Raw genomic sequence first — 14,575 nt, 5'->3', positions numbered from 1 at the left:
GATATATTAACAATCTGAGTCCGATCGGGTAAATGCGTTGCAATACACTAGCCTCATCACCTGCCAGCGTACTGTGCGATGCATCAGAACTTGGGTATATATGTATTTGTGGTGTGTGTAGTATCACTTGTTGCGTTCTGTATTCACCAAGTTTAGTCAATGCTACAGTCCATGATCATGGCTCGCACCTCTGCACTTCTCATCTCGCTTCTTGCAGGTCAAGCCTGCGCTCATACTTTCATCTGGGTATGCTCAGCCATTCTCAACTCCCCTGTTCCTATACTAACACCCCCAGGGCGTCTTCGTCAACGGCATAGACCAAGGAACCTTCAAAGGCGTCCGCATCCCCGCCTACAACGGCCAAAATGGCAAAGGCGGCTACAACAACTCGCCCGTCAAAGACCTCGACTCCATCGACATGCGCTGCAACGTCATGGGCGACATCCAAGCCCACGACACCATTAAAGTGCAACCTGGCGACAATCTAACCTTCGACTGGCACCACGAGAACCGCAACAACAAAGACGAAGTCATCGCCAACTCGCACCATGGCCCCTCGCTCATCTACATCTCGCCCGATCCGCCGACGGAGAACTCCTTCGTCAAGATTTGGCATGAGGGGAAGTTTGAAAGTAATCCTTTTCCGCAGGCGGGCAAGTGGAGTACCACTGGTGATATTGCGATGAACTTTGGTCATATGAATGTGAGGGTGCCGGAGGGGCTGAAGGCAGGACACTATATCATTCGTGCGGAGATGGTTGGTCTGCATGAGGGCGATGTGAGCTATCTCGCGAACCCGAAGAGAGGCGCACAGTTCTACCCCGACTGCGTTCAGATCGAGGTTGAAGGCGATGGCGAGGTGGAATTGCCTGAAGGTGTGAGCTTCCCTGGAGCGTACTCTTATGAGGACCCTGGTGTTGTGCACAACGTAAGTCCTTTCTCTAATCAAGTCCTGGCGCATAGTTCGTTCGCTGACCTGACGCAGGTATACTGCTCCACCGAGACCAAGAAGCCAAAGACATCAACCACCCGCTGCGTCACCGACTACGTTATCCCAGGTCCCACTGTATGGTCTGGTGCCTGGGCTGAGACTACCGCTGTTCCAGTCGGGCCTGTCGATGGTGTTACAACTGCTACTGCGTGGAGCACATGGATTGGCACCGATAGTGTTGTGACCAGTGCGACGTTTGCGGATGTGAAGAGTCAGACGATTGTGGGAAGTTCAAAGTACACTGCGAGCTGGAGCGACACGTATGCTACGCCTACTGCGACTGCTGCGCGTTGGTAGATCGAGGTCGACAGAATGTGGGCTGTGGCTCTACGCAAACTTGACTGCATTTATTCGCTAATCTTCGTATCCAGTTTGTTTTCTGAGACCTTTGCATCTCGTGCTCGTTTGAAGAAGACGTGGAGCCAACTTTTTTCGAGATACTTTTTCATCAATTTCACGTCTCTTCACAGACTCCGGATCGCAAAGCAAAGCTTTTTCCACACGGTGCCACATGCATGTAAAGTCGCAGCCAGCTTATCTGACCGACAATCATATCGCTCAGTCATCCAAGACTATGACTTCAGGCTTGCGCTTCTTTGCCTGTCTGCGTACGTCGCCATCGTCAACCGACTCACGCTTGATGGGAGTAGGCTCCGGCTCATCGTCCTATGTTTTGTTAGTGCCGTCGCGAATCTACTTCTCGGAACACTTACCCGGTAAGAGCTGAGTAGGACAGCCAGTTCCTTCTCCGGAAGACCTTCCAAACCCTCGCTGCTACCGCGATAATGCTTGATGAGGATGAGCATGTCTTTCTTGGTAAGCCCTGCCTGGTCGCGCTGAGTACGGGAAGTGGAGTTCTGTCGCGGTGGAGCTGGACTAGCAGCAGGTGATACGATGTTCGGTGTCGGCTGAGGTAACACTTCCTCCTTGACCGGCTCTGGTTGTGGCGAGGGACTTGGTGAGCGCGGTAGAATGCCAAGAGACTTGAGTGCGGCTGTTGCTTGTAAGTTCTATGAGCATGTTTTCACACGGATGACTTACCGAAAGAGCGATATTTGAACCGGAATGCTACCAAAGGCTCTTTTGCCTTCTTGGAAACGTATCTAGTACGAGGTTCAATGACATAACCTGGTGCGAGCCTATCTTCTTCAGCATCTTCTACTCGGCATCTGCGATACGGACATACCTTATCACGTGAGAGCGCGCATCGCCCTTCACAGCTTCTTCAGAAACCTCTTCAATCTGACTCAACTCCTTTTTCTTGCCTTTTGGATCCGAGTTCTCCTTGTAGCTTAGGATTGGTGTGAGCGTGACATGTATAGTGCCTACGGATTTCATAGCCTCCAAGGTATCCTCAAACGTTTCGTTGCTGTTGCCCTCAACTGAGGTATTTCAGTCAGGATAAATCCGTGTTTTATGGTTTCATGTAGGGCTTACATACCCACGCTGAGGTTAGAGAAGAGAAAATTTGATGCTCGCCACTCCCCACCATCTTTCCACTCCGTCGTCGTTGACTGAGTGTATGTGTTATCTAGCATAGATTGCTTGAATGCAGGTGTGCTACGAACGAGTGTACCGTCTAGGTACGTACCGATTGACAAATCCATCCGCGGAAAAGGTGATGTGAATTTGGTCTTGATCGCGAACTCAGCGCCCGAATGGCATTCCACATAGCGCGTTGTGGTCTTAGGCAGCTCTTCCTCCTCCTCGTGTTCGTATTCATCGAGTGGCTTGCCTTTGACAACTATCTGCACTTTCAAGCCAGGGTAGTCGCCATGGACCGCCATGTTGATGCTGTGCGGTGTTTGCGTTCGGTTCGGTAAGAGGAGATGGGACTGAGGTGGTTAGAGAAAGTAGGGCGAGTTCCGGTGTAGTATGGACGTCGCTCCAAGCGAGACGGCGGCTCGCTACTTCCAAGCGAAGAATAATTGGAGGTGAAGAGGGAGGTGAGAGCCGCCCACCTGGGCAAACAAATCTTAGAAGCTTGGACCACAGTGACGAAACTGGAAGCGAGGTGAGTCTGTTTAGATTGCTACCTGGGTAAGGTTCTTAAGAACATGGATTGAGGGTTAAGATCGAGTGCAATTTGGTGTTGCAAAACAGCGTCTTTGTGAAGCAATACTTGCTGATATACACTGGCGACCTGCTGACGCAAGCTTTGTCAGTCCTGTCTGCATTCTTCTATGGGACTTCCAAACTTTTGTTCTGCAGGCTATGAATCCAAAAATGACAATTGTACAGGAGTTTTGGTACCGCTGAACTCTTGCACGACCGCAACACAATTCTAGTCCAGCACGATAACCTCGTCATTCGCACCGCGGTGACGCTTTCGATCTCTAGACCCTACAATTGTAATCTCATTGTCATCGCTGGCTTCGACAGCCTCATCGACCCGCTTGCGCTTGTCAACGGCTTCTTTCTTCACCTTGACTGCAGCTGCGTCGCGATCCTACGATAGTGAGTATGTGGTATCTAGAACTTGTGCCATCAACGTACCTTGAACCGCTTGACGAGTTGGCGTAGCTCATCCGGAGTGAGCTCATCTTCAGGCCGCTCTTCTAGAGGTGGAGGGGTGGGCTCGCGTGGGACGAGACCCAGGATCCGAAGAGCATCTAAGTGGGTCAACAGGTGCCATAGCCTGTTGCAGACTGCTTTCACTTACTGATGGAGCGATACTTGAAGTTGAAAATGGCGAAAGGCGAGTCGGTTACCTTGTCATAATCTGCATAGTGCCCTCTTTGCCAAGGTACGGGTTCAGATAGCCTATACATATTAGCGTCATCTATACTGTGTGCGGAGCAATGTACCCAGCTCTATGAGTGTAGGTCTGGCCTTTCAGCGCCTTTTCAGAGACTTGTAATGATTCTGAGATACTCCCGACAATGTGATTTGGGGTACGCGGCCGCAGGTTTCGTACGTAAGTCAAGTCGACAGTGATAGTACCAGCTGAGACCACATCAGAAAGGTATGTAGTACCGTCAACTTCAATCATTAGCTCGGCTTCAGCATTATTCAGGTCTTTCTTCGCTTGAACTTACTGATTTCGAGCTCAGCGAAGCGGAATCTCTGTATCTTATAATGTTCGCCGATTTGGGACTGACGACCCTCAATCATTCTATGTTTGAAGAAATAGGCTTCGGGTATGATTGCACTCATCAACCTTCGCCCATCGAGACTGACCGCAGCTTCAATGTAACCCTTCGGGAAAGGAAATTCCTTTTCTATGAGTGATACTTTGATCGCGAAGCTGGCTCCAGATGTTGCTTCGACGTATTTCGTGACCGTCGTCGGTGACGCGGGAGTGTCGCTATCGTCGTCGTACTCAGGGAGTAGAGCGTTATTGACGATGATTTCGACCCTAAGGCCGGGCAAGAATGGATGAACAGCCATGGCGTAGCAAGATATCTGGAAGTAAGTTGTGTTACTGGTGGGAAGGAAGAAGGAAGGAAGGTCTCGAAAGCAGGATGCTCGGGCCCTTAAATACTGCGTACTGCTGAGCCGAGGTGAGAGACGCAGGCAAGGCGTGAATGGAGCTAACACATAGTGCCGGAGAAGGTAAAGGCAAATGTCATGTTAATAAGTGCTGGCATGCTGCAAGTACATGAGTAGTGCCTAAATTTCCTGAGTGGGTATCTCTGAACATATCTAGATGTGTAGAACGATGTATCCTCCCATGACGTATAAGCCTAACCATGCATACACGCCTGTAGAGGCGGTTCCATACAACAATACTTTGGCAGCATACTTCCATGCGTAAAATTCGAGTCGGCCCAGGGATCGAAGGTCGCTTTCATCTCGAACTATGCCATCTTTTGACGTTTCTATACCACCTTGGGCTCAGCGCCGTGAATACGGAATAGATATCCTCTCTCAGTCTAACACAATGATTTCTTGCTCCGCGTGCAGACGTTTGCGCTGTCGCGTCTCGACATAGGTCACATCGTCGTCATCATCGATGGTCCTCTCGCGCTTGACTCCAGTAGTGGCTTCGTCTTCGGTCTTGATCGAGGTGCTCTCTGACTCTCGCTATATATAGGTAAGTATTAACGCCAGAGACATGTGGCGCATACATACTTGTTGCGCACGATTTAGCAGTTCTCTCAGCTCTGTGGGCGACAGGTCTTTTGCGAGTCTGTCTTCCAGGGGGACAGGAGGCGCTTCGTTCATGGAGACAAGATGAAGTGCCTTTATGCTCGCTTGAAAGTCGTAAGTGTCAGTGGGTGGCACTATATGAGCGCGATCGTGACTCACCAAGCGACCGATATTTGAAGTGAAAAGTCGCAAATGGCTTCCTATCTACATAATCGAACTCTGTCCATTGACTAGAGAAGTTGAAGTGGCATTTCCGAGGCTTTGATAAGCTTTTGAAGAAGTCAGTCCTTTGCCAATCAACAAATTTACCCACTCTCTACATACACTGCTTGGTGCGATAGGGCGTCGCCTTTAAGCGCCTTCTCTGGAATCTCCTGGAGCGCTGCAAGTTGCTGATGTCTATCATCGTTGTAACTTGTATCGTCTGTGACCACATCTTGGATGAATTCGACGAAGTTGAGAGAAAGAGTAATACAACCTTTGATGCTGAGAATTTGCTCCAGAGCAACAACATCGGGGGCAGCCTTATCAGCCTCTTCCGCTGCACAAAACCGTAAGTAGATGACAACAACAGGTCTTTATAGTACTTGCTAATATTCAGTTTGGCGAAGGTGAATTTCTGTTTGACACACTCGCCGCCTTGGTAAGAACGATAGGTATTGACCTTCCAGCCTTGGAAAAGTTCATCTCGCTTGCGTATCTTGATGTCCATCATTACCCCGTCAATAGAGATTCGAGCCAGGACGTCATACTGAGCTGGGAATGGGGTCTTGAATTCGGTCATAATCGAGAAACTCTTGCCTGAGCGCGCTTCAATGTACTTTGTCGTTGTATTCGGCTCAGGAATCTTATCGTCGTCGTACTCCTGCAATGGCTGGCCTTGGACGCAAACTTTGACTTCCAAGCCAGGAAGCTCAGGGTGGATGGCCATCTCGCTGCGCTTTGGAGTGATCTGTCGGAATTGAGGATGCCCCCGCGGTAGTCCAGTGCCTGCGAAGAAGAGCCGCTAAGCTTGTTGCACTGAGGACAGCGTCGGGGTGAGATGTAACACTGACGACCGAATGGAGGGTAGAACTTGTTGATCGTCTCAGGTGAATGCGATCTGCAGCGCAAAGGTTTCATCTGGAATGGAAGCAGTGAGTGTGCTGAAGGCTCGATGTTCAATGTTTGCACTATACCGGATACGGCAACGAGGGATGGCTAGCGCGTGGTGAGAACTGTTGACGGGCAGGAGCGTAGGCAGGAGCGTCCGCTTCAGCACCCTTGACTTTTCCAGATCCGACAGAAGTAGTACACTCGCGGCTGATCAGAAAACGGTGGATGATGTCGAGATCGCTGGTCATTTGGGTGCCATCGTGCGCATTCACTGAGGCGGAAGCCTGGACTCACCTCGAGTACCGCGTACCAGCAATGCAAGTCCCGAGAAGTCGAACGTGGTGAGGCGAGGCATGCTCAGCTTCCGAGATAGTGTGAATCAGACCTCATCTCATGCGACGGGCGCATCTCCTCTGTGGTGAATATCGCGAAGACAGCAATCAGGAATGAAGCATCGTGGCACGGATTGCACTGAGAGAGCCGCCTCCAACAACAAGCAAGCGATTAGTAAACCGGACATCTACGTCAAGTCAGCTACTCAATCATATTATAACTTGGAATGCATCAAGCTCGCAGATGTAGCTAGCGAAGCGGTGATTGACCACGTAACGCTTGAGTTTTGGAATGCCTCTCTAGGCTGGTCACAGACTGAGCGACACCAAAGAATGTTGTTGCTAGAGACGAAGCGAATTCGTACGATGTTGAGCTCATAGGTAAGGCTACTGGTAAAGATCCCGCCCTCCATGTCTTCGGTATATCTGAGTATCTAGATATTTGGCGCGAGCTAGTCGTTCGCAATCAGTGTTGATATCCGCCAAGGAACATGTATGCTCGTATGAGGCACGTCCGATTCTCGCTCGCAAATCAAGATTGTCATGTGACCCTAGAAGATCCAGAACAGAACGATAGAGGTGATGATCAGTGTGAAGAGGAGAAGGAGCATAGACTGCTGCGGGGTCGTTAAAGCAGCCGCACTAGATGAATGATATGCACCATAGACCATCCCACTCTGAACATCACATGTATACAAAAGCTCTCTATATCTCAAAACTCTCCACATGCTTGCGAAGACCAAGATCGCTGCTAAGGCATCAACAATGTTAACGCTAATGCCCATGTACACGTGGAATCCAGTTCCACGGTACATTTTCGCCGACAGACATCCAGCATACCTAGGCAACCTTACATACAGCCCAAAAGCTTACACCTACATCAAGGATCAAGGCTTGCGAGGCTGACATGCAGGTGGCCAAAGCCTACGCGGCCCCAAACGAGCAGCGCTGACAGTGTCGCCATGTGGAGACACACTACTGATCGCAGATTAGCGAGAGAACAAGATCTGAGAAAGCGCAACCCACAGACAGAGGGCTTAGCGCACGAACACCCGTATTGAGACCCGCGTTGAGCGTACCGTTGCCTGATGCATCGTAAACTAGCTTGCTTACCATCATCAGCCTCGCAAGAGGCTCGTAACGTGGACTAGCTGCCTGCACCCGGCTATTTTGCGCCGATGGTGTATAGGATTCTCGTATGCAGTGCGTATGGGTTTACTTCGGAGCAACGACGGACCTTCAACCGACTGCGACAAAGATTCATGATCTGTCAGCGCTGAGTAACGCATGAATAATTTGCAAAGGGTCGCGTGGAATCCGGAGATAACGCAACTCCGCGCGTATTTCGCGCTTCAAGTGTGTCTCGGCGTAAAGTCGCTTTATGGTGCGGCCGAGGTGATGCCACCGGTTAACGAAAGAGGAAGCAGGAATGCTTTTGCAGTGTTGAGGGCCAACAGATTGCGGAGAATGCAGTCAGCGCAGAGGGTGTGGTGAGATTTGACTCGGCAGATCTCCGAACTCGACCGACCGAACGACCGGATGAACTCCGCATCGCGGTATTGGTGTCGCAGGATCCGCTAGATCAGGTCGAATCTCCAGTGACAAAGAAGCAATTATCTTGGTGATGCATCAGTCAGGAGAGCGGTTGTGACTGAGCGCATGACGGATGACGTAGCAAACCAGGTCCCGAATGCCATGAGGCACAAAACCGGAAACGGTCGACGCCCTGTTACATTTCCAAGCCTCACGAACCCCAAAAGAACCGTTGGGTGGGAGAACGTCGGAAGGCGCTTGCCCTGCATATGCGAGCAGGACTTGTAAAATTCTTATCCCGGCAGATGGAGAACAGATAAGAGCATAGGAATAGAAATCCCTGGGCGAGCATTGCTATGCTATCCATACATACTGGAAGATGTATAGTGACCGGTGCATCGAATATGTCACAGCTGCGTTGTGAGTGGAGAAGTCACAAACACGCGACTATCAGGCCTCAGGCGTCATGATCGGCAGTCATGCTTCCTGTCATAGCAGGTGGACCGGCAGAAACTTTGTCGAAAACAAGCAGACGCAGGGTCTCATCATCCCGCGCTCGCGGATTGGCGGGCACAAGGGCTAGGGATGGTGCCCGCTCAGCCGTTGGCGATCGATGACCACATCGGGCGAGCTTCGAGAAGTGATGGGCAGTTTCAATGACCAGCAGGTTGTCGACTAAGACGTCAGGGAAAGGATATTCATTGGGGACATATTGCTTCGCAAAAATAGAAGCGCAAAGCAGGAGTTCTGCACGGCAGTCGTTTGGGATGGATGGTGAGGGAAGGGATGGTGAGGAGACTTCGGAGAGATGATGTCATGGACCCTCGTAAGCGACGAGATAGCATTTGTTCGGTCCGACGGAGATGGACGCAATACGAAAGCGACTGCAAGGACACAGTATTCCCCATGGCATGAGAATGCAAAATATGAAAGAAGAACTCGGGTATGGCATCGAAGGATACAGAAGGCTCGGGTGGCAGGGCGCCGGCTTAGAAATGTGGCTAGTAACTTCGACGCGCGAATGAACGGTCCAGATCGCCTCGCGGCCGCCGGAACAGTTACATTGTCCGTGCATACGATAGGGCTGCACTGCCACATGGTGATGCGATGGACCCTGCATTTGTGTCCTTCTCCACCGATCTTACCCGTTCGAGGCCGTCGATGCGATGCCACGTTGGTTTTAGGGCTGCATTGCAACTCCACAGGATGCTTGCAGCACGTTGCATATGCCGTTTATTCAGCAGGGAGAGTCTCAGTGAAGAGTTTTCCTTGTGCGACCTTGGCTGTGCTCGACCTGTGGCTGTCGGGATGTTGCACGGCAGTGCCGTTGTTGAGTAGAGGATGCTGCCAGTGCCGAAGCGGAAGTGGAGGTTCCACCTGCAGGATAGACGGTATCTGAGCTGACCTCGGATGCTAGTAGTATCGCAGCTGGTAGGTGCACATCCCAGTTTATTGGTTCGTGGATCGATCTCCAGTTTCAGCATCTCTTGAAGAGATGTGCATTGTGCTAGCCAGCAGAGTGGTCCTCGGGAGCCGTTTGGCCACCAGATCCAGCTATCAATTGTACAGAGTATGGGGTAGGCTATTGACGGTTATCTCCAAACGATACCGCGTGTCTTCGCGTCCAATACACGAGCTGAAAGCAGTATCATATCACGGCTTTGGGCCCAACAATCCAACCATCAAAGAGCAGCTGTGAGTCACGCGCGAGGACATGTGACCACTGTACAGGCTGGCCGAGGTGTGGCTGGTGCCCGTCGCGTACTCCATCTGGTACTCGTAATCCACATGCGCTGTCGAGTAGGTTGTGCATGGAACGATGCTGCTCAGCCCGTCTTGGAGCATCGTAGTCCCAGCGAGCCTAAACGGCCAGCTGTTAGACCAGATACGGGCGTGTCACCATGGACAGACCTTTGGAATTGGTCCGTCGCACGATGCCCTACAAGCTACATGCCGACTGCACACTAGAGCGACTGGCACAGCGATGAGTAACGGTTCGGTTCGTAGGGCTCCGTTTCACGTGGAGAGCATGCCTGCAGAGATCGCCTAGATGGGCACAAGCGATTGCACAGTATTTTGGGAGCAAGTCATGGACGCTGGGGGAAGGCCTCTCGGCTGGTATCCGAAGGCATGTGGAAAATTCTGTATGGTAGACAGTCGTCTGCCGGGTTCTGCACAGCCTTCGGTCGGACAGGGCCCGCGGCGGCCGTATGCAGGGTGCGTGAGGGTGGTGTCGATCGCGCCGCTTTTGCGCGTTGGCGTAATGTTAGCGTAGACACCCCTGCAACGCCCAACATGGGTTGCGTCATAGGATGAGGTATGAAAGGAAACCGATTCCGCGTACTCAGCAGCCCAAGCCGTTTAAACTGTCGCTCAGCAATTTGCAATCTCTTACGACACACACATACACCTTAATCCCGACACTCCGAGCACAGCCGACGCAGACTCTGAATTCTTCCAACGTCTTCGACCGCGTGCTGCCCAGATCACCTCATCAAGTGGTCTTTCACTCAAATCGGCGAAGACTAACCGAGTCATCGGCCGGTAGCCCACTAGTATAAAGCAACTTGCCACCCGCGCTGGTCCCTTACTTTTCCTCCCGACCATTATGTTAGCGCTACCCACACAACGTCACCACCTTTCAACCATACCGTCACCACCGTCTTCACACTCCTCCTATCAACACCTGCCCCAGCAGTTTGCCGCACAACACCTCTACGACCAGAAGCTCCTCAACGACTACCTCGAGTCCCAGCAGCAGCAGTACGGCACTTCATCCAGCAGTGCACCCAACTCGTACATGACGAGCGCATACACCGACTTCGCGAACCCGGCCATCCGAATCCAGCAGTCGACACCCACACCGCAGCTTCCCCAGGGCTTCGCACAACCGCCTATGCTCTCGACCAGCAACACCAGCACGGGACTTGAGTCCTGGAACTATGGTAACGTGCAGGGCCAATCGCTCCAGACACCACACCAGAACCAGAACCGCGGCCACCAGCGCGCATCGTCATCGTCTTCCGTAGGCTCAAGTGCCTCGCAATACCAGGCCGTTGGACCTTCCGCGGGCTACCAGTACGTCTCTCCCCCCGAATACCCGCCTTCGCACGAAACTGCGTCGGCTTACTCATCGAACGTGGCTGACATATATCCAAGGTCGTTCCAGAACCATCTCCCTACACCCACACATACACCTACCCAGGACTCGTTCATGAGCGGAAACAACTTCAACAGCAACTACACACCAAACTCGGTCAGCATGGACCACACCATGTCCGCACACATGTCGATGAAGCAAGCGCTCATGGACCAGAGTGATGACGTACCAGACTACGCACACTCGGCCGGTCAATCAGTATCAAGCTACGGCCACGACTCTCCTGCCACGCCACACACTGCTCAGGACGACATCGACTTCAAGATGCCTGCCAATGGTGAGAACCTCTGCAGGATAGACTCCTGGCTTTTTAATCAGTTTTGTACTTACGATGACCCAGACGCCCGTCCTATTCCCAAGTTCGAAAGGACCTACACCGACATTGCTGCCGACACTGGCTTCTATGAACCCAGTGCCTCCGCCCAGGCGGTGTCTTCCAAGCCAGCTCAGTCGTCGCTGCTGTCGCCATACCGCAGCAGCGACCAGAACGTTCAGCGTGCGCTCCAGGCAGCACAGTACGCTCGCTCACAGTCGCCAAGCAGCACTGCCTCAAGAAGTGACTCACCCTTCCGCAAGAGCTCACCCTACCGTCAGCCTACCAACACGTTCAACTCGGCTATGAACACTGCTGTTGCGGCACGTGAGCAGAATCGCCAGGCTGATGCGGCTTACGCTATGAAATCTCAGATGCAGCCCAGCGACGATTCTGAGCCAAAGACCATCTCGCCCAAGGACGCTCTATTAGACTACCGGGAATCCGACGAAGAATCCAAAGTTCCATTGTTCCCGGACAGTGGCGCTAGCGAGTACGACAGCCAATACACCGGTGGCGACCAATATAGGACTGCCACCCAATCCAGCTTCGACACTCCATCATCACAGCCCTACCGTCGCGACAGCTGGGTAACACCACAGTTCTCACCAAACTTCTCCACTGCCTCCGCCCCATCATTACCACAGTCATCGAGCTTCACCTTCGCTACTCCATCAATACAGAACATGCACAGCATGCCTATGAACGCACCATCTCAGTATCGATCAACACCCAACACTATGTCGTCGGGCGTCGACCAGACACCTGAGTTCCCTGCCCACCTGACTTCAATGGAGTCAAGCGCGAGCGAAGCTGAGCCACCGAGCGGCAGCCAGAACAGCGTCCTTTCAGACCGCTACATTACGAAGCCAACATCGACGGGCGCCGAGTCTGGTACCTACTCATGCACGTATCATGGCTGCTCCCAGCGTTTCGAGACCCCACAAAAGCTTCAGAAGCATAAGCGTGAGGGTCATCGAAGTGCCAATCTCAGCCAGGCTATGACGTCGGCGGCTATTTTGGAGCGCAATTCGCAGGCGGGACCCCACAAGTGTGAGCGCATCAACCCCACGACCGGCAAGCCCTGCAACACTGTATTTTCGCGGCCCTATGACCTCACCCGTCACGAGGACACGATACACAATGCGCGCAAGCAAAAGGTCCGCTGCGCACTCTGTGTCGAGGAGAAGACTTTTTCGCGCAACGACGCATTGACACGCCACATGCGTGTCGTGCATCCTGAGGTCGACTTCCCCGGAAAGCACCGCAGGCGCGGAGGTAACCACGACTGAGCATGACCCGATGGCATGCGCGGTGGGATTCCGCGGAGGCCGAGCCTCTGCCGCGCTATTGCGCACCTTCCAGAACAGCCGCGACCGTTCCATGGCATGCACCTGATCATTTCCCGGATCAAATGCGACGCACCAAGGCTCTCTCTGAGACCGGGCGATGTTGATACCCATGCCTCTTGCATTTGCGGTCACGCGGTCACATTGCATTCAGTTGTCGCTGGTCCGAACTGAATCACCCGGTGTTCTGGTCACTTTTCTTCGACTGTACAGTATTCTGCTTTGATTTTCCAGCACATTCCTACGGACATGACTTTGAGCGACGAACCAGCGGGCGCATGGTACGATGATTTGACGAAAGAGATGGCTTCTGTATGTGCAACAAAAAAGCGATGATTTCCATAGACGACATCGCTGGCTCCAGTGGGCTTTGGTTTCGCCTGCGATTAGATTTCCTTACCTATTCTTCGATACACCCGGCTCCACTGGGAGCATTATTAATTTGTACAACACTTCACCATTCCTCAAATTGCGAAAGCCAGTTCTTCGTCTTTCCATCGTACTCAGCAAAGTTTTGACCGCAAGAGGAGGGAAAACACAAGCGGATGTACTATATGCATTGTAGCTAGCAATGATACCCCAGAGTAATATCAGCATCAAGCAATGTTCTATCTTAGCACCCAAATATCTCTCTAGTGAACCCTCGTTCCTCTGTGACAGTTCTCCAGTGGTCGCCATGGCGTGCATGTCCAGCTACCACCTGCTCGACATACCTACACCCAACAACGGCGACGCCGGTCTCAACCAGAATGCCGCCCTCTACCATCGCCCTACTGCAAGCATCGTACGTCTCCTTACACCACAGCATCAACAACACAAGCTGACACCACATCAACGTCTCACACTCTAGATTCAGCCTCTCGACCCATGTGCAACCTCATCGGCTCTGCATACCACAAACAAAAGCACAAACGTCTGCACGGGCAGCAAGTAGTTCCCACACCCAGCACCTGTCAGCACCTTAATCCCCTGCCACCACCACCACATCAACCAAGCATACATCCGACTTTGTTCCCGCGGAGACGACCCTCCGACGCACAAATGCGGGCTGAAAAGCACATAAGCGGCAGAAAGGGAGCGCCGTGAGATCTGGACCCAGCAGATGCCGGTGCCGCCCGCGTCGGCCACGCTAGTGGGGTGCAGTAACACAGCCCTCAGCCTCTTCTCTTTTTTTGCTTTCCGGAGTATGCATCTCCTATCAAACCCCGAGGAAGAATTTTCGGGGCATTCTAGAAGCCTTTTTTTTTTCCTTGGGAGATGTGTTGCACAGGGTTTGGCATTTCAAAGCAAAAGAACAGTGGGAAATCGGACCGAGGCTCGGGGATAGCGATGAATGCGTCTGTCTATAACGTAGTATGTGCGCGTGCCCAGAAAGAACATCTGGTATGGTGTAGAAAATACTGCAACAAATGCATCTATGATTCCATGGTTGCGTGACATACACCACCCAGCACTGTCGAAAGAAGAAACGAATGTGGATAGAGCAAGTATCACAATGGTATCATAGCCCGCAACCAACCAGTTTAACCCCCCGGAACCAGATTCATCAGCTTGCATATACAGACCACATGGTTTGTGTTGAAAACTTGTTATATTAAGATGATGTTGTAACGATGTAGGAAGTACTCCTTATAACCCTCCTACTTCTCTTTGTTATGAGGTTTGACAGTAAAACAGCTTGTCAAAACAACAGTTTGACATGAATGGCGT

The 14,575-nt window shown here is 52.0% G+C and overlaps 6 protein-coding genes across 6 annotated transcripts; 2 read left to right on the top strand and 4 right to left on the bottom strand.

Moving 5' to 3' along the window:
- Positions 1 to 177: 177 nt before the first annotated feature.
- J4E79_008343 (uncharacterized protein) lies at positions 178 to 1,288 on the top strand (the record flags this gene model as incomplete). Its single annotated transcript, XM_049357200.1, has 3 exons — positions 178 to 246; positions 296 to 928; positions 986 to 1,288. 3 exons carry the CDS (start codon positions 178 to 180, stop codon positions 1,286 to 1,288), a joined length of 1,005 nt encoding a protein of 334 aa, XP_049208564.1.
- A 261-nt stretch (positions 1,289 to 1,549) lies between these two features.
- Positions 1,550 to 2,778, bottom strand: J4E79_008342 (uncharacterized protein; the record flags this gene model as incomplete). The annotated part of the gene is made up of 5 exons (XM_049357199.1): positions 1,550 to 1,657; positions 1,705 to 1,985; positions 2,033 to 2,094; positions 2,178 to 2,373; positions 2,583 to 2,778. The coding sequence occupies 5 exons, from the start codon at positions 2,776 to 2,778 to the stop codon at positions 1,550 to 1,552; spliced, it is 843 nt and encodes a 280-aa protein (XP_049208563.1).
- A 497-nt stretch (positions 2,779 to 3,275) lies between these two features.
- J4E79_008341 (uncharacterized protein) lies at positions 3,276 to 4,381 on the bottom strand (the record flags this gene model as incomplete). The annotated part of the gene is made up of 3 exons (XM_049357198.1): positions 3,276 to 3,440; positions 3,488 to 3,603; positions 4,030 to 4,381. 3 exons carry the CDS (start codon positions 4,379 to 4,381, stop codon positions 3,276 to 3,278), a joined length of 633 nt encoding a protein of 210 aa, XP_049208562.1.
- Positions 4,382 to 4,861: 480 nt separating this feature from the next.
- On the bottom strand, positions 4,862 to 5,158 carry J4E79_008340 (uncharacterized protein; the record flags this gene model as incomplete). Its single annotated transcript, XM_049357197.1, has 2 exons — positions 4,862 to 5,017; positions 5,066 to 5,158. 2 exons carry the CDS (start codon positions 5,156 to 5,158, stop codon positions 4,862 to 4,864), a joined length of 249 nt encoding a protein of 82 aa, XP_049208561.1.
- A 230-nt stretch (positions 5,159 to 5,388) lies between these two features.
- J4E79_008339 (uncharacterized protein) lies at positions 5,389 to 6,014 on the bottom strand (the record flags this gene model as incomplete). The annotated part of the gene is given in 2 exon segments (XM_049357196.1): positions 5,389 to 5,659; positions 5,671 to 6,014. 2 exon segments carry the CDS (start codon positions 6,012 to 6,014, stop codon positions 5,389 to 5,391), a joined length of 615 nt encoding a protein of 204 aa, XP_049208560.1.
- Positions 6,015 to 10,651: 4,637 nt separating this feature from the next.
- J4E79_008338 (uncharacterized protein) lies at positions 10,652 to 12,808 on the top strand (the record flags this gene model as incomplete). Its single annotated transcript, XM_049357195.1, has 1 exon — positions 10,652 to 12,808. The coding sequence occupies one exon, from the start codon at positions 10,652 to 10,654 to the stop codon at positions 12,806 to 12,808; it is 2,157 nt and encodes a 718-aa protein (XP_049208559.1).
- Between the last annotated feature and the right edge of the window lie 1,767 nt (positions 12,809 to 14,575).

Source organism: Alternaria viburni (genome assembly GCF_023758015.1).
Source record: "Alternaria viburni strain BMP 2772 chromosome Unknown scaffold_19, whole genome shotgun sequence".
In the NCBI taxonomy this organism is placed as follows: Eukaryota; Fungi; Ascomycota; class Dothideomycetes; order Pleosporales; family Pleosporaceae; genus Alternaria; species Alternaria viburni.
Note: the sequence above shows the minus strand (reverse complement) of the source record. Positions and strands in the feature narration are given on the sequence as shown.